Genomic DNA, 22,751 nt, shown 5'->3' with positions numbered 1-22,751 from the left:
AGTTCAGTCTAGGCGCACAAGAGACATGGCAAAAACTGCTGGACCAGTGCTACGAAAAACTTGTAAATCTCCACTGAGTTTGTCGAATAGTTTTGACAGATAATTAATTATTTGCAAATCTTTCATTTCACTAATCGTAAAATTATATGCTGTACTTTTTCCTTTCAAAACAGCATTTTAGGAGCTTGAATAAACATAATAATTTAAAATTAATTAAAACCCCCTCCAAAACCAAAAGTAAGTGCATTGTTTAAAGTCAAATTATATGTTCACGTCAAGCTACAATGTTCATCACATCACCCCTAAACGACTCTTCCTTTCTCTTCCTTTATTTTTCAGTTTGTCCAGTGCAGCAAAAAAATCAATTACTTGTACAGCTCTATTCTAAGCACATAATTAATAACAATAATTAATTACAAGCATTTTTCCACTGTGCTTCACAATTAAAACTGAAACACTTCACAAGCAGTTTATCTTCATGACAGCCCTGTGAACTAAGGCGAGGCGTTACCCTGTTTCACAGGCAGGGATCTCAAACGCAGTGCGGTTGGCGTGAAAAAAACATTTGCTAATTTTGAGAGGCTGGCAACTGATTTTTTTCTATGATATCAATTTTACAGCAGTTCACGCCCTTTCAAAAAAGTTTGGGCCTTTAGAAAGTTTTCTTTGGGTCCGATTTGGAAGCCACAATGACCAAGCTAAGAAAATATCTTTAACTTATGTTTGTTAGTTAGGCAGCCTTAGTTAAAATAGTGGTTGCTGTTCCTGTCCTACAGCAAACTGCTCCAGGTAGACCTGTCGTGTGGTTCATACTTATCTGCCTTTATTCCTACAAACAGGGGTTCTCCATTTGACTCTTAAAAACTGCAGAAGGGCAGCTGCTTTTTATTTAGGGTAATTTTACGTGGGCTGGTTGGGAGTGCATTTAGCCATCCTACTGCTCTTCACGCTTCAGAGCTTTTCCCTTGCAGAGTTTTCTGGACCATGAAACAATCCAGCTGAGAAACATCGACTGTTCCACCACTTCGTCTTTCTCAGGGGGGCTGCTGCGCACGCCGGTATCGCCTGAAAGAAAGAAGACTTTCCTCCAACTCCCTCTCCCATCTCCAGGTCTGCTGTGAAGTTACATCAGAAGCAAACCGCAGAGGTGGGTTACACACTCTAGGTATTCGGTTGCCTTCTCCACGCTGCCTGGGACCAGGTAGACCCAGGAACGATTGGGGTGGATATATTATGGTGCACAAAAGCAACACCAAAACACCCAGCCACCCGGGGGAAAAGCAGTTGGGGAGCTAGACAAACGTATACAAGTGTGTGTAACTCCCTGTGGCCGGCAACAAGCATTCGATGGCAGGGAAATAAAGAGCTGGTTGGAGTCTTGAGTGAGACTTTGAAGGAGATCTTGCTGGGACGGCTGAATCCTGGGGCTTGCTATGCCCTAATCACATGCAGCTGTGCTGAAAAGCCCTGCTCTAGAAAATCAGGGAGGCAGCTAAAAGTATCGTGTTCATAGAGGTTTGCATATGTTGGAGGGATTAAAATGCTTCTTAACCCTCCAAAGTGGAATGCAGAAAAAAAAGAAAAGAGTGTATTTCCCTCGCGTGCCAGTCATTTGTAGGGCTGAGTCCCACTGCAGCCCTCATAGAGGGGCTGCGGAGGGAGGAGAGCAAATGTACCCAGGAAATGTTAATTAAATGTGTTCTCTGAGATCAGTTACGTGTCAATTAACAGAGGAAGTGGATTGAGCGGGATCATGCTAGAGGTGAGGCACAGGATAGCCTCTCTTCTAAGCACAAAGAACAGCCCAGATACCCTAGACTGTAGACCCAAATAAAATCTAACCGGCAATCCAAATGCCTTCCAAAAGTAAAGATCTGTGGTTGATTGAGCACCTGGAAAAGAAACAAGAAAACTTCTCCATTTATGTAATATCACCTGCTTTGGACACTTGAAAGTCCACTTTTAAAAATACTTGGTGATCAAAAGTCGCAGATAGATTTCTGGGAGCTTCTGCGACTATAACAAAGACCCTGTGTGCATTTTTAGGTGTCAGAATACCCTTAACTATCCACATAATCAACGTGATGATCACAATACAGGCGTTAGCAAGGATTAAACTAGACTAGACTGAAAACCTTTTGCCTCAGCAGTTGTCACCAACTTGCTGTGCCCTTGAGAGGGAGGAAAATGTGGTTTCTTGTGCTTTCATTGCTATTCTGCTCTGTACAATGTCCCAGTTCTGCCGTTCTCAACCAGGTAAAGCCCACATTTATTTTAAACTGAAATAGGTATTGCAGGATCGGGCCCAGGAAATAGTTCTTGTATCTCGTTGAGCTCTGCAGAGCACTGCAGATGTGTTGACAGAGCTGCATTCCTTGCAATGCTCCATTATTGGCTGCCTGTGAAAACGAGCTCTGCCTTTTCCCTGTTAGTCTCCACAAGTTAGCTGTTAATTAGGCTGAGCATCGTTCTGACTTCTATAAAGCTAGTAGGGGGTTGATTAGGAAGAGTGAAAAGAACAAAGAAGGCAGCGAGGACGTTTCAAAAAGAGGCAGGAGGAGAAGAGATGACAGTCTCCCTGTCAGCTTGGGGCTTGCCCTGGAATTTCTGCACCTCTGTGAGCGGATCCGATAGCTGCATTTGAACCCTCATCCGCTGGGTGTAAAGAGGTAACTGAGCTCCAAGCCAGATGGTGGGATAATAAGGAGGCGTTCACCTCACCGGGTGCGTTGTGCACAGCTGTTTGGGTTCCGTTTGGTGCAGAAACTTCTCTGAACCTCTTTGACCTGAAAAGCAGCTTGATTTTTGGCTTTCCGGGGTGACTTCTGGCACGCCGTCCGTCCACGCTGGGGGACTACCACCTCCTGGAAAAGTCGCGGGTGTGCAGTGGCACAGAGCGGAGGGAGCTCAGAGAGGAGGAGGGCCATGTGCATTTTATTATATATTATTTAAAGAAAAGCCATGAGTAATGATTCCTAAAGCAGAGGAAAGTTTTTTTTTTTTTTTTTTTTTTTTGCATGGAGCAAAGGAGTGGAATTAGACTCAGAGCTGACATTCAGACAAAGTTCTTCCTTAGAAGAAAGACAACACCAACATACTTCTTTTTTAAAAAATATATTTATTTTGAGAAAATGCTTTTAACTTCTAAGATTTTCTCCTCTGGAGCCGAGGTAACTTTTGAGCATGAAGGTCCTGAGCTGGGTCACCTATCCTTCAAGCTATCTGTCTTTCCTTAATTGTTCCACATTAGTTGCACTAAGTACAGGAAAATGATCAGCAAGAAAAGTGCCTTTTACTTGAAATTTTTTTTTTTTGCCACTGTTAACACACCATCATTTTCCAAAAAAAGAAATGAAGAGTAAGTCCCAAATTGAAAACGAATTATTTTTCACCAGCTCTTTTGATGTGAAGTCACTGTTACTAATGCCCTCCTGCCTCCTGCAGCTCCAGCCTAAATTTGGGACAAGCGCTCACCGCATCCAGCTGAACTGAAAGCGTTCCCTAATTAACTGAACCAAACGAGTCCTCGGCTCAGAAGGAATGGCTAGGTGATAATCATGTCTGCATTCAGACGTCTCTTGCTAAACCCAACCTCTCCCCCAGCCCCTCCTTGAAGTTAAAAACTTTTGGCTGAAGAATGCGGTAGGGTTGTCCTCTCGCTACTCCCACTCCTCCTGCACCCCTTTCTCCGCCGCAAGGCCCTCCCCCTGTCCAATTTGGATGAGGCTGTACCTTTTCTTCTCTCCTTCAAGAGTGAGGGTTTTATTCCCTTCTTTTCTGCCCAGATCTCCACTAAACAAAGGAGCTCTGGGCACATCACCAGTTCCAGGACGTAAAGGTATTTAAACAGTTTCAGACTAAATCCAGAGCTGCATAGCTAAGAGCTGATTTCTTTCTCTTTATCTGCCTAATTGTTTGTCTGCCTAATTGTATTTTATTGTGTTTTGCACATTTTTTTTTTAATTGATTGATTTAATTTGCACACTCAAAGGCATGGGTTTGAAACGACTTTCCTGATTCCCTCCAAACTTGCAAATCGGTTTAAAATCTGATTTAGTGATTGATTCTCTCTTTGCTTTGTCAGTGTATTTCTTATAAGTGGTGTTTGACGGAATTCCTCAGAGCTGAAAATAATTTTTGAGCCTTTTTTTTTAAACTCTCTTTTGATGGTGTAAATGACTTTTCCATACTCTCTTAGTAAGACTTGTGTGAACGCTCTCAGAGTACGTGCCTGTGCATCGATCATTCGTCATGCTTCTAATTTCTCCGTGAGGAAATGGATGCATCTGGACTTTCTTCAGTTTAGATTTCTGCACGAAGGCTGAAAATCTCCCGAAGCGCAAAACTTTATGCTTTTTACGACTTCTTTTTCCAGCTGTGCTCTACCTCGGGAGCTCTGGGAGCAGAGGAAACGCTCTCCCTTTTGTCTCGCTGGAGATAATCATATCCCAGCCTTCAGCAGACAGGCGTGTGTAGCGAAGTAGCAGAGCTCTTACGGCTGCAGGAAGGGCAGTTTCTTTGTCTCTGCCTCTGCTCCCAGCCCTGCCTTTTCCCTTCCCACTCTGTCTTTCTCATTCACTGCATTTGAAATATTAGAGGCTGAAAAATGCATGCCCTCAAGAGCTGAGAGATTCCCAGCTGGGACACTGGGAGCAGTGGCGGGGGATTTTATTACTATTTTTTTCTTTTTCTCCTTTTTTTTTTTTTTTCGGTTCAGACACATTTTCTGCCTTGTCTGGGCTGATTTTCTGCCTGCTTTGGGGCTGGGCTGGAACGGGAAAGTGCTGCTGTGGGAAAGCAAGGGGGACAGTTAGGGGAGGCTCGGGGGCCCTGTCCCTCCCCGCCGGAGCGGATTCGGAGCCCGCGCCTCTCGCAGAAGCAGCAGAATATTCCCCCTCTGGGGTGGAGAGGGGAGACCGGTGAGGATTCCTCCCTGCAGGAACAAACTTTTGGGGTCTCGAGGTGAGAGATGCTTTCTGACCCTCCGCCAGCCCTGAGGAGGAAGGAAGGGCTCCCCAGCCCCCTTTTCACAGGCAGGGCTGGGAGGTTTGGGGGACGGGGGGGACGATGGGGTTGGGGGGAGAGGGAGAAGAGCAGGAGAAGGGGGTGCAGTCTGTGGAGCACGTTCCTCCGCCATCCGTTTCACAGAGGCTTTTCATCGGGCTTTCTCGTCGCCTCCCTGGTCTCCCACCCTGATCCCGGCCTCGCAGCCCTGCCTGCTCCTGGCACCCCGTTTTAGCACCCTCAGGCTGAGGCCTCGTCACAGGCGGCCGCCCCAGCGAGTCACCGGATGGCACGGTGGCTCCCGGGGGGTCTGCGCTGTGCCAGGGTCCGGACCCCTTGCCCAGGGCTGTTTGCCTTTGCCCCCCAGCGCCTGGAGCCTCTCGGACCCAGGACGGCTGTAAGGACTAAAATAAAGCTGTTCCAGAGACCGCTGTGGGCTCCTTCTCCACTCAGCGCCCCATGGCACGGGCTGACCCCCAGCTTCTCTCTGGGCTCTGCCCCTCGGCTCTGCTCGCGCTGGCCCCAGGCAGGGCCCAGGCCCTGCCCACGGGACCCCTCCGCCATGTCACCGACCCCCGGGGGGAAGCAGGGCTTGTGCCTTTTTTTTTTTTTCCCCCAGGAGGGGGCCTTGTTCATCAGGACGGGCTTGCTCAGGGCAGAAAGTGTCTGGGGGCTGAGGACCTGCCGTGGTATGATTCGGGGCCAAACCCTGGATCTGGCCCCTGCTCGGCTATGGCCGTCTCACGGGCTCAGCTGCCGGCCCCAGCCCCAGAGCTGGCCATGCTGTGTCACCCCAAGGTGTGTCCACAACCGGAGGTGTGAGGGGTCTCCTCGCCGCCTCCGTTGGCCCACTCCCTCCCCTCCACAGAGGCTTTGGACCCCGTATCATCCCCCTCCCCGTGGCCCCTCGTGCTCGGTTGCCTGTCCCATCTCGGGGGCTCTCCTCCTGCATCCCTCCCATGCCCAGCCCTCCACCTCTTCCTCCGTCCCGTCACCCTCCATGGAAACCAGGCTTAGCTTAATGCACCATGTCTTCATGCTGTAGCCCCAGCTCACAGCCTTCCATCTCACTCCAGCTCACGGTGACCCTTTTACCTACCTCGGCACCGGTGTACATGTCCCTCTGACGGGTTTGCCAGCAGACCGCTCCCCTGAGCCAGCTAGACCTACCAGGTACCATCTGGGAGGTTGTTTTCCAGCACCTGATCTCCACGCCATGGCCTGTCTGGAGACCGATGCAGTAAAACAGAGCTGTGGGACCTGGGAAGGTGGTCCATAAACAGGATCTGCTCTTTCTTGAAGTTCTGGTCTCCTCTTGCTTCAGAGCCCTGCATCTCCTGTTGCTTGTCTGAACCAAGGTGCTATGCCGAGGTCAGTATCGTAACCCACCGCCATGGGTGGGCCCAGGACAGATGTGCTTTTGTCACTCTTCATTTCTCCATCAGGAGGGCAGGAAAATAGATGCAAGGGTAAACCATGACTCTTGAAGATCTTCTCTTGGTTTCCAGCTCTTGGGAAAGAAAGGTTTGGCAATCCTGTGGTAGGGAATGACAGTGGGAACATGTTGGCTGCATGTACAAGGAGCCAAACCCGGTGTGACTGTATGACCCCACTGTACTAACTCTGGGGAGGGGCCGCCTGGGATGATCAACCACTTTAAAAATGTGAAAGCCCTTAAGAACGCTTGTGTCTCTCTCTTTCTCTTTCCTCTGTCTTTACTTTTCTAGAAAGGGAACGGCAGGACGGCACCTTGGCACTTAGGGGCTGCTGCCAAAAACTATCCTCCACCAAGGCAGCAGGGACCCTCCAGCTGGAAGAAGCTTTCGGGGCAGCTGGGGCAATCGAGGAATCCGTGCCATCATGGGGGTATTATGGCTGGCCAGGTTCATGCTGGGATGTACAGCAGTTATGTACGTGGAACAAGCCCAGGGTCAATATGAAGGGGACTTGCAGACAGACAGATTTGCAGGCTATGAGGAAAGACAGCCAGCAAACAGAGTGAGAAGAAGAGGCCAAGACACTTTACGAGGGTACGTTTAATGTTCTTTTCTATTTTACAAAGCAGAACTTGGTTTATTATCATAGCACATAGAGACATGCTTACAGAATTGCCTTTTCTGTCCTTTTCTTGAGCTCAGGAAGGAGTCTGCTCTGCAGACCTACGGTAGGAGGAAAGCTCATGCCACAGGGCAGAGCCGAGCAGACTCCCATGCCAGCGGAGAGCTGTGCACTGAGCTCTGCTGCTTTGTCCAGTGGATCGCAGCACCTTAGGGCTCACCTGCCAGGACTGTGAAGAGCCATCCACACCCTGCCTGTTCGTGGGAGGGATGCTGGGCCTTTACCTGGAGGGATGGCTGTGGCTGGGCTTTCCACCGTCGCTAGCGGGGATGCTGTCAACTCGGGTTTTGACCCTAGAGTCGCTTTCAGCTCTCTGCTACCTGTCGGTGCTCTGGGCTGTATTGAGAGGTTATTGCCTCTGATGGCTGCTTTTACATGATGATCGTTGCTAACGGGAAGGCATCACCCTAAGTCCCTTGTTGTGCAGCATAGTTGTGGCTTGTGGTTGCATCTATAGACAAATCGGTGCGAGAGCTGGACCTGTGAGTGTTTTTCACCTGAGGAGGGAGACAGGGCTCAGCTAGAAAATCCTGAAGCTTGTGCTGGAGCTCAGCTGTATTTGCATGCTCTCAAGATGGTTCCTGGCCCCGGCATTGATTCTGGGTTATTTTAAGTCTGCCTGGCTGCAGTTCTTGGAAAGTGTTCCTGTGTCAGTGGGCAGAATCGGAGCAGAACGTGATACACGCGCGAAGCCTGGGCTGTGCCAGAGTCCTCCGGCACTTGCTGGGGAATGCTTCTTGAATGGGACGGAGTGCCGTGCTTTCAGCCCAGACAGTCGAATGTGCCGTGTTTGGGCTGGAGCTGGAACACAGAGCCTAGCCGTCGAGCTGCCAGGGGCAGGGCCGTGGGGCTGGCGGCATCTGCTCTTGGAATTCAAATGTGCGTGGCCACTCCCTCCTGCTACGGTGGATTCGGAAAAGATGGATAGCAACTGTCCTGGGGGTTTGGTCTTCTCAAAACTAGCTACCAAAAGCAGCCATCAGCTCACCCACAGGGTAGGGACTCCCCCTGTCCCCCCCAGTATGACCCGTAAGTACTTTTGCCATGGTCCTCTCTTTGAGTCCATCATCCCTCAGATAAAACATCCCAAATCTTTATGACTAATGGGGGTGAAGGCCATTTCTTGAAAAGGATGGGATGACAGTCTGCCAGATCCAGAGACTCTTGTTCAGCCTGGCTGCCCAGCACTGTATGTGATTGATTACTGTGCTCATAATGGGGATAGAAAGGATTGGAAGGAGTTGACATGTGCATGGATAATCTTGTCTCACGGAGCCCTGTGAAGAGAAAGGAAGGGCAGAGCAAGGAAACTATGAGTATTTCCATTCCCCCCGGGACCTGAGCGAAGGTCACTGGTATCCAGTGGTCTTATGGTGCTCAGTGATTTAGATGACCAGATCCTGTTTTCAAAAATGATTTACAGCTTAAATCCTTTTGACTTTTGGTGAGTCTGATGGGTCCAAGTCCCAAGTGCATTTTAAAAAATGAAGTCCAGATTCCCAAGTTAAAAATTACTTCTGAAAACCTTTCTCTATTCTAAAGCCTCAGACGTGAACCAACATTTAAGTAAAGTAATAGCAAATTACAGATTGTGTAAGTTCCTAAAGGGCACACTGTAAGTTCCTAAAGGCCACACAGTAAGTTCGAGGCAGAATCAGAATCGGGCCTGAAGTGTCTGGCTCCCATTCCCCTGCAGAGAGCTGAGGACCACACTGCTACTTCCTTCATTTTCTCTTCTGGTTTCCTTGTGCCCTGTGAAGCAACTGCTGTAGGAAAAGAAAAAAACCCCACTGGGATAAGTGCGAGGTCTGTTTAAGGAAGTCTGTGCAACTGTAATTTAAGGCAACTGAAGAATCATTGTTTCCTGGCCCTTGGGAGAACAGTCTTGTTTCAAGGGAGGGAATCATGGTGGGCAAGACAGGGGAAGCTGGCAAAACTCAGAGTGGCTGGAGCTTCTGCCCCAGGCACTTCCCATGCTCCGTCTCGAGTGACCCTGACAGTCTCCTAGGTTTTGTGTCCAAATCTCTCCTTCAGGATTTCCAGCCCTTCAGCAAGCTCTCTTTAAAATTTCTATTTTACAAGCAGATAAAAACCACTTGAGATGAGAAATCTATTGAAGAGTGATGTTTTAAATAATGTTCTACTGGGCTTAGAAAGCCGCTACAGATGTCACCAGCTGCAATGCTGTAGATGGGTCTGGCAGCCAGCGAAAGCCATCTCCTGCAGAGCCACAGACCCAGTAATTTTTGTTGTAGATTCTCCAAACAGCGCTAGTCCCTCATCCTTTATGCTCTGCCTTGAAACAATTCTGTAGAGTTGCAGTTGTGGATCAACATCTTCCCTGACCTGGGTTTTGCTGCCTTGAGGTATTCGGGTTCTTTGCTGCTGTGAAATTTAACTGAGTTTGATACACTTCTTTGGGAAAACCAGAAAAGTCCTAATTTAAGGTCTGTGCTACTCACAGACTAGCACTGCAGTAGCAAAAGAAATGAATGAACAGTGAGTTTTCTTGGTGCAACTTTAAATGTAAAGGAAGGTAGGGTTGTCTTTCTAAATTTGGTGTTATTTTACGATATGGGCACGCAGGTGGCTTATCGGGACTATTGCGATTTGTGGAATCATCTATTCCATAATGCCACACCCCTAAACACACAACTGAACCTCTAAATATGTTTATCTGGTGTCTGTTTTAATAGTTTATGACACCATTTCAAATATTTGCTTTGGCATTTGCTTTCAAAGACCCACAACTTTCTTTTTCAGAGAGATACACTAATTTCAATTCGACTTCCATCTGAAATATCTTTGGTTCTGAGACTTTCTTTGGTTCTGAGACTTTCTTTGGTTCTGAGGCTTCCATGAAAGGAATTTAAATAGAACGGGAATTAAAATATAACAAAGCTTAGCTGCATCATGTGGGCCTGAACTGGCAGCTTCCCTGGTGAGCCCTGGGCCACCACCCCCAGCCACCGTCCTGAACACTCCGATTTCTCTGAGAATGTTCAAAAGTTTGTATATCGTTCTGAATGGAAGGAAGCGGACGAACAGGTTTTGAGGATTTGCTGGTTAAATCTGATGATGATGATGCAGTGCAGAGCCCTAACTGCTGCTTCCTCTTCTCCTTTGTGGAAACCTTCTTCTCGGGGCTTCTGGACTGTCTGTAGCCATTTCTTACTTGTTCCTTGAAAGAATTTGTTTTCCCAACACAAGTTAGTAAGTGTTTTCCTTTCACACAGTCTGCTTGAGACCTTCTACCCTGCCAGATCTCAAAGCCTTTTACAATGTTAACATGCTATTTGGAGATCATTTTGTCCATGGCAGAAATACTTTTGCTCCCAAAGTGGAATATGACAGACAGATACATTAAAGGACTTAAAGGACAGCCACCTGTCTTGACAAGCTAGGTCTGGCTTTTGCTCAACCATTTATTCTTGTATGTGCCTCCTTTTCTCTTGGGTAGGTGGAACCATGGATTCCCTCCATCTCTTAAATCATGTTCTATCACAATGTGGACAAGAAAATAGAATCACACTGGAACCACGCAGAGAAGTGTGACCCAGATGTCTTTATAGGGAAATTTTTACCAACTCTGGAAGAATCAAATACCCAAACATATTTGGAGGTCCTTCCTTCATTTTCTCTTAAATATCTTCTACTCCTGCACACAGCACAAATAACTTCCTGTGGGTTTCCCAGGAAAGTCTTGAGTAAGCCCAAGTAGCACAGGATATCTGCTCTTCTGCTGGCAAGTTATTTTCTGTGAAGTCTTAGTCAATCAGTACTAACAGAAATACACAGAATCCTTTAATATCATAGAACTCGTAGTGAGAAACTGCTCTCCAGTAACTCCAATGTGACCGACGCAAGCTCTCTTTGCTGATGTCTGCAGGGAACTGGCTGTGCACGAGGACAATTGTAGGTGCCTTGTTGGTAAAAGAGGCTTCAGCAATGCAGGAGGAAAGATTGTCTAAGTTTCTGCTGGAAACATTTATTTGGAGCTCTGTTCCCATGCCGGTCTCCTTTAATAAAGGAAAAGTATGAAATAAATGCAAAGCATGAAATAAATGCAAAATAAACAAGCCTGTTATTCACCAATGCCTTTACAAATAACAACTAATAATGTAATGTGAAGCAATAAATCACAGCCAAAGCCATGATTTAATCTGTCCTTAAACTCATTAAAGTAGAGACAATTTAAAATGACCGTCTCTTGAAAGGAACAGCACTGACAAATCCATTTATGAGGCAGGTTTTGAATGGGATTATTAGTTTAATGAACTATTGAACAGTTTCCAAGAGCAAGAATGTGTTTAACAAAGGGGAAAGAAAAGATGATTAGTCTGCAGCCAGCTGAGCTGTTTGCTGGCACTACGATTTCCTGTAAGTTCACGGCTGCCTGTTTTTTCAAGTAAGAATAAAGGCTCAGCTATAGCCTGACTTTAAATACAACTAATTATGTCAAGCCCATTAATTATGAAATGGCCACTGCAATTGAGAAGATGGATGAAGAGGGGATGTTTGGGGAGGCATTTATCATACCTCTTCCATTGCTCTGACTTACGTGAAAAGACAGAGAGGTGTCTAAATTAATTGTGGGGAATGGGGAATATGGGGAGTTTCCAAGCTGCTCTCCTGTAGATTTTTGACACCTTCTTCATTTCCAGCTTGACGCTGGGGAGTGGAGAGGAAAGGCACATTGCAACTGCAAAACACCAGCAGAGGAGGAGCTGCTGGGGTGGAGATGAACTCTCCATCTACCACCCTGAGCTTGGAAGCTCAGATGCAGCGGAGAGGGAAAGCCACGGGCTGGGATTCTGGGCCACGTGGCACCGATTTAAACTGGAGCTGGCACTGGGACGATGTTTAATTTCAAGGGGAGATTGGACATAGCAGAGACGAGCTTCACCGCTTTCGCAGTTTACTCTGAGATGTGCGCAGAGAGCAGATGATTTCCAGCAGCGTTTTAATCCGGCTCCATCCCTGACATTGCAGTTCCGCAAGCATCTTAGTACAGCAATTACAAAAGGTTTTTTTGGACCAGCAGCAATTGTAATTTTCTTCATTCTCGCTTTAGGTTTATGAGAAACATGTGCCTTTAAAAGGAGCTGATGCCCAAAACACAACCAGCGCTGTCAGATGTTTCATGATTCAGGCCCTGATTCTGCCTCTGCCAAATTTGAGCATAGCGTTTTAGTTGACTTCATTGACAGGAATAGGTCCTAAGTGGGAGTCAGCAAATCTTTTCTGCAGTGTTACCATCTCTGCTGCTACTGTAAATCTAGTGAGAGGTATCGATTTCCTCAAAGTCCCAGAGTGGAGTCCTTTAAATGCTGAAGCTCAGCTTTCATTCCGTATAAAAAATTGATTTCTTGACCTCAAAGTTGTAGAAAACTCCCTTGAAAATGAAATCCTGTTTAGAGTAAGAACCAAGGTGCTACTAAGAAGCAGTGGAAGCTAAAATGTCCCATTTCTTAACTTAATCCTGTAGTTTAGGCAACCAGACTCTGTCCTACTGATTGTGTGGGTTGTTTGTGAAAAAGACCCTGTGACTATGGTGATTTAAATACTTGAAAAAGCACATTTGTGGGGTATGTCACTAACTGCACCAACTGAAACTACACGCACGTGTAGCCAAAGAGTAACAACAGGACTCCAGCACTTATTAAAAATTGCTGTCTGAAGTGGACTGTGCTGCTTGTGGTTGCCCACATGTCACTGCAGTGGGACTGGATGATTGTTGTAGGTCCCTTCCAACCGAAATATTCCATTCTATTCTAAATACCGGGTTCCTTACAAGACAGTGAAATGTATGTTCATGCATGCACGGAGGACTCTCCATCTTCAAGGAGGTGGCTTTGGGACATCTCCACTTAGAAATGAGGAGGAGGAACATGGCTGGGAAGAGCATGGTCAAAATCTAGCAAAGCTTTCTTGCCTTCTCCCACCACATTCCTGCCCTAGGCAGGGCGTGGGTCTCCATGCTCCAAGCCTTGCTAAAGCCAAGTTTAGAGTGAGCGTACATCACTTCAGTAAAGGTGCAACTGGAGCTTCTGTCACTGTGATCCGGTCACCTCTTGAGCACATCTCGGCTGCCTCCAGGTCCACATACTCCACACATACAAACCTTGATATTTATTCATAGAGCTGGAGATGAAATACTACAAACAGCAGAAGGAACCAAATTAAGGCAGCAGCTGGAAACTTCTGACTTCAGACTCTTGTTCCTAAATTTTCCTTGTGTCTTGATTTATATTGTGAAATGGTTGATCTTGGACTTCTGGCCTAGGCTGGTTTCTCTTGTTATTGGCAGGAAACATGAAGGCGAGTATTGGCATGGCAAAAATTATCTGGCATAGAAGTTAATAGGTTATATGGGTTTTGTTTGGAAGTTTTAAGAACTGGATTTGAAGTTTTGATTTATTTCAGAATTTAAGGGAAAAAAAAGATGTAAGAGTTGGTAATGCTGCTTTCCAAATGAAAGTGTTAAGCAGTTCCTGGAAATCAGTTGCAATTTTAGTGTTTTTCAAAGGAAAGTCTTCTTTATGGCTCCTTGCTGATATATAGGATTTAAATTTAAATGGGCACAAATAAGGGAAGATTTTCCCTACCATCACTCATACAAAATGTGTGAAGATCCAAATAAAGGGGAAATACCCCCTATTTTTGACAAAGAAAAGGTGTATAACAAGAGATTTTGTAGACCCCCTTTGCTAAAAAAAAATTGTAAGCATTATTGGGCTTGAACCTAAGCAGATGGAATCCAAAACCTGTACAGTCTTTGTAAGACTTTCCTTGCATTTTGCTTCATTCCTTTTATGAAACTGAATAATAATCATGCATCTTTAAAAAATTATTTCCAGCTTTCTTTTTTTTCCACAATTTTCAGCTAAAATTCAGGTGTTCAGCCTGTGATCAGCTTTGCATGGCTCTGGCCATCTAAACTTGGGCAGTACTTTGTTGTAAGCGTCGAGATTTATTTTGGTGTGAGCTAGGCACCTTGGTGGCAGCCAGGCAACCTTCTTGGCTTGGCTTTCTCTCTATATATGTGGGTCTGGAGCCCACGTGTGCACGGGGTCCTAGGAGACCTCTGCCTGAGCGCAGGGGGGATTTTTGAGCCAGGGCTGTGGTTTTGTACTGGGGATCCAGAGGTCTCTGATGGGACTTCCCTTCGTTGTAGTCTCTTGTTCCATCACCTTACTGATGACCTTACTGATAGCTGCGTCTCAGCAGGAAACGGAAAGGGGGCCGAGATACAGAGATGTGTAATCTTTTAAGACTGCACCTCTGTATGTGAGATGGCCTGGCCCCAAGGCACCCAAAGCTGCCCTCTGCTCTGAATTATGGTAGGGAATTCAACACTGGGCACAGAGACAGGAGAAGTACTGTCGAACATTAAAAAAGCCCATTTAATGCTGTTTCGATTTCAATCCAAAGACAATTTAATATGTAATAGAAGTACAAATGTAATAACCATCCAGAAAAAATAAGTTAATTTCTCCCCATTTTCTAATAATATAAAAATGAAAACACTAAACACCTGAGTAACTTTGTTTGAAACTGCATAATTGCTCAGTTAAAAGGCGTATATTTCGATATCATGCATTTTCCTAGTTAATTGAAGAAAGTGGTAAATTAGGTGTCAAGGCTATCTTTAGTTTCAGATCATCCATTCTCTGGGAAAAAGTAACTAAAACATAAACCCAGAGATTAAAATAACTACTTAAATTAAGGCTTTCTTTCTGTTAACTAAAATAATCACAAAAAAGTAGTCTCTGTCCACTTAAATCAATCTTTCTTGTCTAGAGCCCCTCCTTGATTCTGGGAGGAGCAGTCAGTGATGCACTCTTCCACCTCTTCCCAGACCGCCCAGTTTCCTTCAGGAGAGCCACAGTGGAGGATCAACAGCTGAATTCAGGTGCTTGAAAGGCTCAGCTTTCTTTGAGCATCTTCCGTCAAGGGCTTCTGAGTCCCAGCTGCTTGTTCTGGGCTCAAGCGGAGACCAGGTCAGCATTGCGAATCAGCAGAGATGAGAGAGGTGCTCAGTAACGCTACCAGGGTTTGCTCAGGAGGGAGCTGTGCACCAGTTCACACCACCTTTGTCCCTGGGGATGGAGGTAGGGGTGCTCCTGGGGCCACTGAAAGTAAAGGGTCTCCAGTGGAATATAAGTGACACCGTAAGTCTGGGGCTTTGGTGAGATCAGAGAAAAATGCTTCTGTTGCCACAGATGTATTACCGAGTTGAGTATTACAGGTATTGCTGGGAGTCTTAGGAAAGCGATCCATAGCCCCTCACCACAAGAAGGACATTGAGGTGCTGGAGCGCGTCCAGAGAAGGGCGACGGAGCTGGTGAGGGGTCTGGAGCACAAGTCTGATGAGGAGCGGCTGAGGGAGCTGGGGTTGTTCAGTCTGGAGAAGAGGAGGCTGAGGGGAGACCTTCTCGCTCTCTACAACTACCTGAAAGGGGTTTGTGGGGAGGTGGGTGTTGGTCTCTTCTCCCAAGTGACAAGTGACAGAACAAGAGGAAATGGCCTCAGGTTGCGCCAGGGGAGGTTTAGACTGGATATTAGGAAATATTTCTTCACCGAAAGGGTTGTCAGACATTGGAACAGACTGCCCAAGGAAGTGGTGGAGTCACCATCCCTGGAGGTATTTAAAAGACGTGTGGATGTGGCGCTTGGGGACATGGTTTAGTGATTGACTTGGTAGTGCTCAGTTAATGGTTGGACTCAATGATCTTAAAGGTCTTTTCCAACCTGAACAATTCTATGATTCTATGCTAGCTCGGCTCAGCAAACAGCTTCGGGATGTGCCAAATTCTGAATACTTTCGTGCTTCCAATACTGCCCAGCACAATAGCTGTTAACAGTTTTAAGGTGTGTGGCTTCTACTGGTGGTAACCGAAAGATAGCATCTCTGCCCCTTTAAAACGGAATTCTTAGAACCAAAAATAATTGAAATCACCGGGACTTGAACTCCTTCCTAAAAGCTAAACGGATGCTGGGCTGCTTTGCAGAACAAGAGGATGATGTTTCAGGTGGGAGAGATTAAGCACCTCCTTTGCAGCACCGAGTCAATATCCTTACGTTAAACAGGGGGTTGCCTGGATAGGAACAGCTGGCTGCTCTACTTTTTCATTTGCAAATTACTTCTCAAACTGTATGCATTGCATGAACACATATAGGCCTGGGGAAGTACGTGATGAACATAAACTCGTAAAACTGATAAATGAGCGAGATAAATACTTGCAGTGCATTTGAGGGATCTGGTAAGTCAGGAACGAGGAGGACACAAATATGCTCCCCTTTAGGCCGAGGATCCGAAAGTCAGCATTGTTTCAAATCTGTTCTCACGCCATGACACAATCCCAAATCCCTCTGGGTGGGGAGACTCAAGACCAAAAACCACTATCACATTTGGCAGTAATTATTGTCCCCTTGGTGATCTCCACCGAGGCCAAGGGTGACTGATGCCTGCAATGGTTTTCCCCAGTTATTGTGAGAGATGATCCCTGGGGCCCAGCAAAAAAACAGGCTAAGATCAAAACCAAAAGGAATCTTGAATTACAGGAAAAATTTCCAGCTCGGATGGAGAGGTAGGCTCATCATCCCTGGAAAAGCCACATGCTTAAGTCATGTAAGACTAGAGAATGCAGTGGTGATATTCATACGCATTCATTTTATTTGACTTTGCACAGGCATGAATTTCATGATAAGAGGAGGGCTGCAGGGGGGCAAATAACCTAAGAAGAAACTTCTTTGTGTCTTCCCTGAAATAGCTTTTCTGTGGATAGCAGACAGCCCTCCTTTTTGCAGTATCAAATCAGAAATCCTCACTAGCCTGGAATTAGCTAGATTGTCACTGAGTTAGTGAATTTACGGCAAAGAATAACTCTGGTCTGGGGAAATCTAGAGCAGTATTTGGGCTGATAGCCATTCCTAAAGCTGAACAAGCAGACGTGCATTGAGAATTGGCCAGATCTGTTGCTGGATGATTTGATTTCCCCATAAATACTTCTAAGCTGAAACTTGAAGACAGAAAAAAACTGAACATAAGGGACAGGGAAGGTAGCAACTATAAGCATGCCAAGGCGTTTCCATTCATCCCATGTAAGTTGTCAGAATTGCTGTACCCCAAACTGGATGTGTGTGCAGAGCAGAAGAGAGATTTTCATGTCTCTCAAGATACCCAGAGAATACAAAGAGAGAAAAACAGAAGAAAAATTGAGAATGGGCAAGTTTAGTAGAATCCTAAAATGAGGAGATTGTGCTCAAGTAGAACAGGGGGAAATAGGTCCCCTGGACCTGCTGGCCATGCTTGTCCTGATCTAGCCCTGGATGTGGTCTGCTTCTGCTGTGGATTTCTCCTATGATGAAGGTGTCCCACCTATTTTGAGGACCAGTATCACGGATGAAGTCTCTTATCTCTTGATCATCAGGTTTGTCACTGAATAGTTAAGCTGTGGTGCTTCTCATCCTGAAATCACCAGGTGTTGATGCCGTGTGCTGGTGGGAAAGTTGCTGCTCACCCTTTCAGAAAGCGCTGGGCTCCAGCCCTACTACTAGCCTGCACAGTTGTGCTTTGGCAGGGCAGGAGGGTGGTTTTTACTGAGTGTTTTGTTTGAAACACTTAAAGAAAAAGGAATTTGAGCTTGGTCACTTGCCTGACTTACATCTGGGGCCTGGTAAAAGTGCAAGCCATACTTTTGTTAACAAAGTCTTAGTTTACAGAAATGAAGCAGTATGAATTTCTGAGAACACCTACTCTGTAACCTTGACTTGATCTCATCAAGGGAGCAGAGATGACCTGCAAGAGATATAAAGTGTTGGCACCTCTGCCCTTACCAAGAGACTCAAACTGGTCCAGAGAACCATTGCTCAGTGCAGCCGGACCCTCTTAGCTCAGACTCCTTTTCCCGTTGAACAGAGAGTATCTTGGAAATTAGTGCTCAGGAGATGGTCACAGCACTGAGGACCTGTTCTCACCCAGCAGGAAGAAGTTTTAGGTTGTGTCAAGGAGGGAAATAAAGAGTGACTGTGATAAATAAGGAAAAGGGTCCCCATGCTCAGGCAGCAGACACCCAGTCCAAACTTTTCCAGGCAGACACAGAGAAAGCCATGAGCTGGGAGAAGCGTTTGCTGAGCCACGGAGCATGAACCCAAGCAGACTAGTTCCAGGTTCACAGCTCAGGGAATCTCAGTCACTGGACAAGGGGCTCCACTTGGTGAGAAGAGCAGGAAATTGGCCCAAAGTAATGAGTAGAGTGCATTCTTCCCCAATTAATATGTTGTATCCCCCTGGATAAGGCCAGTGAGAAGGAGAAAACGTGAGCAGCCAGGGGAGCAATCCCTGTGCAGACCAGAGCATATCTGAGAATTACCCCAGCCCTGGCAATCCACCAATTTTCATTCACTTCTGTCTTTCTCTAATTTAAGGAATGGAAATACCACTTCTGAAGGCCAGTGACAACCGAGGTACACTGATTACTCATGACAGGGGAGACAAATCTTGGGCTGCTGTTCCTGCTGTCTGGAAAGCACATACTACCTGTAGCCAAGGGTTCGTTAGCTCTGGGTCTTGCTGGATGGCAGGAGAAGTACTCCTTGCAGGACACTGCAGTTTTTACACAAATCAGCCCTTTGGTGACTGCACAGAGTTTTCTGAACAAGGTTTAGAGAGTTCATTCTAGCTGGGTATTCTTTCTCCCATGGCTGGAGGAGTGGACAAAGACCTGTGTGCATGCGCATGTTTTGAGGACGTAGCTACGGGTGAGCAGGAAGCTCAAGGTGACTTGACTTAGTTTTTGGGTAGCATATGAGTCTGCAAAGCGTTCTCAGCCTGGACTTCACACGCTGTGCTGTCTGCCCTCTCCCACCTTTAACAATGAGTACAATTCTGCGGGGATCACACTAGGCATCTGACAATAATTGGCAGGACCGAGTCCTTTTCGGCTGCTTGCTCAGCTAGTAGGCAACAATTCAGTGCTCTGGGCTGTCTTTCCCAGGCTGCTAACACGAACAGGCTGCTGCAGCAACAGCCAGATGCCGCTTGTGTTCTGTCCCACAGGCGGGCTGGCACCCCGAGACGGTGGGCAGTCTTGTGGGATGGCCTGTCTCCCAGTCCTTGCTCATGCCTCCGACTCCATTGTGGATTTGGGAGAAAGGCTTCTCTTGCTAACAGCCGTGCATTTTCACATCACATGGCCATAGCTCTGCTCTGCTTCAGCGGTTTTTTCTTGGCACCTCCCAATTCTCAGACGGAGCCAGTGCCAGCAGGCAACATTTGGTGCCATCAATTGAAATTCATGCTTACTTTGTCTCTGCTTATCTCTGTAATCCTATTGTTTATTTAAAGTGGACAAAGAAGACCCTATGGCCAGCATTGCTAATACCCTCTGCCCTTTCTTAGCCATCACTCTTTTGACCATATTAACTCATAAAAATAATTTTCTTTAGCTGCTGAGCTCTTTCAGCCTTTTCCTAGGCTGCAGAGAAGGTGATAAGGGAAGATCTGCCTATCATTGGCAGGTCTATTTTTGCATCAGCTGAACCATGGGGGTGGACCAGCAGTGCAGTCCTTTGCCAGAAAGCATCACTAGAAAGGACTGGCACAAACATATCAGCTCGTACCTCCATGGCTCCAACACCCAAAGGAAAAGTCACGTGGGCATGAGCACCACCTCAGCAGTACGACTGTGTCTCTCCAGGACTGCATCATGTCTGGATAAGATCCCCTTGCTACTGCTGGCTAGCAAGGAGGCAAAGCTGAGAGTGAGTAAGGTAATAAAAACCTCTTGATTTTTAATTTAGGACTGACTGTTATGAAGTTTCTTGATAGTTCTGAAATGTCGGTGGATTTTGATTATCAGTAGTAACCAGAATGTTGTGGGCAGGTTTATTGAATTTAAATGCTTTTTCCTCCAACCTTGACCTTCCCATTCTTAGCTCTTCACCACAAACTATGGTTGCAGTTTTCTGTTTAAGAATTTAAAGACATGCCTTTTATCCACACCTTCTTGCTGATGAGAGCATGGGTTTCCAGCTTGTATTTCCCAGGATCGAGATAACTGCTATTAATTTTAAAAAGCAATTTTGTCACAACTTTGCTGAAGATGTTATTTTTTTTTCTTACAAAACAGCATTCTCCTTATTGAGTTCTGGCTTTGGAATCTAATTTCATTCTCCCTCTAGGTCATTTCTGTGACACCATTAATTTCAACCCATTCAAAATGGATTCTCCCCCATGTTTTGTTTTGAAACTCTGCTAATTTTTAGCATATGCCTATAAAGGTTCAGATTTGGAGAAACAATTGTGATCTTGTAGTTTAGCCTACTATGTAACAGGGTGCCCAGGACCTCTCCCAGGACCCCTGCACAGAGCTTGATGAAGAGTCTTGGCTGACTGTCTTGTAGAAAGAGGTCGTACTTGCCACCATAGTTAAAGATACCCACTTCGTTACCATTTTCATTCAACTTCCACTTTCTTCAGTCTTACGCTGTGGGATTGATGCCAGATACCTCTTCCTTCACTGATTTTGGCAAAAAAACCCTCTTAGTCTTTTGCCTGGTGAAATGGATATATAATATTCTTTAATCTTTAACAAGGCTCGACACAGCCTGAGGCCAGGGTGTACTAAGGTCAATGGCAACCTTCCTTGCATAGCTGTTCACATCCGTGGGTTGAAAAGGGGGGACCAGCAAATGATTCAGGTGGAAGCCAAACTGCAATATTTGGTGCCTGGCTATGAGTTGTCTGGGCTGCCTACACATTGCATATCAAAAACAGATCACCCATCCATCCGTCCTGCATGCTGGGAACCTGAGGGCTGAAACTTAGGCTTTACAGGACCTCCATCTGCTCAGAGTGAAGTTACCTTCCCAGTTAATGCCAACCACAGACATATGTCTGCTTCTAACTGGAGATTTACGCTTGAGTAGCGGTGGCAGTACTAGCTAGCTTTGTGTTTTATCGAACCTAACGCAAGCAGGAACTGCAACCCAAGATGTTCCCCCATCTGCAGGGAACCTTAATCCATATCAGCAGAATCAGCTCTGCATTCAAGGTCTCCTTTTAACTTCGAAGCACAGGGGAAGCAACAGATGCCCAGGAAAATGTAGGCACTTTTGAAATAAAAATACAGATTTACCTCCAACCATAGCTCCAAATTATTTTAGCAGAGCCCCTGATTCTATGTTTGCAGGGCTGGTGAAGGAGGCTCCACGTAGTGCTGGGTAAAAGCAGGTCCTATGGAAAAAGTCGCTGTGGTTTCTACACAGGTCATTGTGCGTTCTGGGAAAATTAGAACTGGGAAGCAGAGCAGCACCCTTCATTGCACAGAAAGTCATCCAACATGGTCTGTGCTGCTCAGGGATCTTCTAGTCACCACGAAGAGTAGACGCTAAGATTGCTTTTACACGGGAACATCATTGCTCAGTAGAGATTTCCTCAGAGTTTGCTCTCAGTCCAGTTCAGTGTTTTTGTCATTAATGCAAACGCTGCCCAGTTCCTTTTTCCATGGGAAAGCGTTCTACTTCATCCACTTTGGAAAGGTACACAGGCAGTGTAGCTGCTGCACATCTGCTGTAGGTGTCCGCCCATGCGCTGCACTTCTGCTGTGTGCCTGTTTGGTGTCTGCTGTGCCTCTGCTGTGTGTTTGCTGGATGCGCTCTGCACGTCTTCAGCGTGACTGCTGTACATACGCTGTGTTTCTGTTACATCTGCTGTGCATCCTCGGTATATCTGCTGCGTATCTGCTGCTGCGTATCTGCTGTGCGTCTGCTTTGTGTTTGCCGCGTGTTTTCTGCACACGTGTTGTATGTGTGCTTCATCTTTGCTGCATGTCTTCTCTGGATCCCCTGTGCAGCTACTGCAATCACGCTGAAGGTGGAAGACTCATGTATGCCTGGCTAACTGATTCAGGGTGTTCTGGGCTCCACTAGCCTCTCCCAGCCAGGAAAGGAATCTGCTGCCCTAAAACACTACAAGTTCTTGCCAAAATCCAGACTGGAATCTGGTAGATGGGCCTCACAGAGTGCCGCTGAGATGGGCTGGCGCACCCGGGGTGCACAGCCATCCCAGCACCCTCCGCCTTCCCACTCCTGGCTCGCTGCAGGAACTTAAGAGCAGCAACCAGAGGAAGAAAATCTTCAAGAAATCCCCACCCCTCAGGCAAAATTTCCAGGGAGAAACAAAGGCAAGTTCAGGAAAACAGGCTAATGGCAGACCTACTATAAATGAGACCTCAGGATTTGGGGAAGGACAAGCAGGACAAGTTCTGCAGTAAGCGCTTCATGACATGGGAGGGAGGTAGAAACATCCATGGTTAAAGCAGTTTCTACACAGCCACAGGCAATGGTTGGGATGCTGTTTTAAAGGAATGGAGGGAAGCTGGGACAGTACCTGCCTTATGCATGTTCCTTGCTGGTGGCAGAATAACAGAGAAATAAAAAGAGATTGTTCCCTGGAAAATGAAATTAATTTGCTGATCTAGCTGAAGATCAGGGATGAATCCACACAATTTCAGAATTAAAAAAAACCCAAACAAATCAACCAATGCTTTTGGAGTTTTTAAAAATCAGATGTTTTTGTTGCTCCAGTCTGACAAATCATAAATTTGCTCCCATGCACCATA

General features: G+C 46.3%; 1 protein-coding gene across 1 annotated transcript in view; it reads left to right on the top strand.

Annotated features, from left to right (window-relative positions):
* Positions 1-6,864: 6,864 nt before the first annotated feature.
* FBN3 (fibrillin 3) overlaps positions 6,865-22,751 on the top strand; it is a 112,131-nt gene continuing 96,244 nt past the window's right edge. The window contains exon 1 of the mRNA XM_059831909.1: positions 6,865-7,034. Within this exon, the coding sequence (XP_059687892.1) occupies positions 6,865-7,034 (170 nt within the window). The remainder of the gene's footprint in view (positions 7,035-22,751) is intronic.

The sequence above is a fragment of the Gavia stellata genome, chromosome 32 (assembly GCF_030936135.1).
Source record: "Gavia stellata isolate bGavSte3 chromosome 32, bGavSte3.hap2, whole genome shotgun sequence".
NCBI classification, from domain to species: Eukaryota; Metazoa; Chordata; class Aves; order Gaviiformes; family Gaviidae; genus Gavia; species Gavia stellata.
This window is presented reverse-complemented; position numbering and strand designations above follow the sequence as displayed.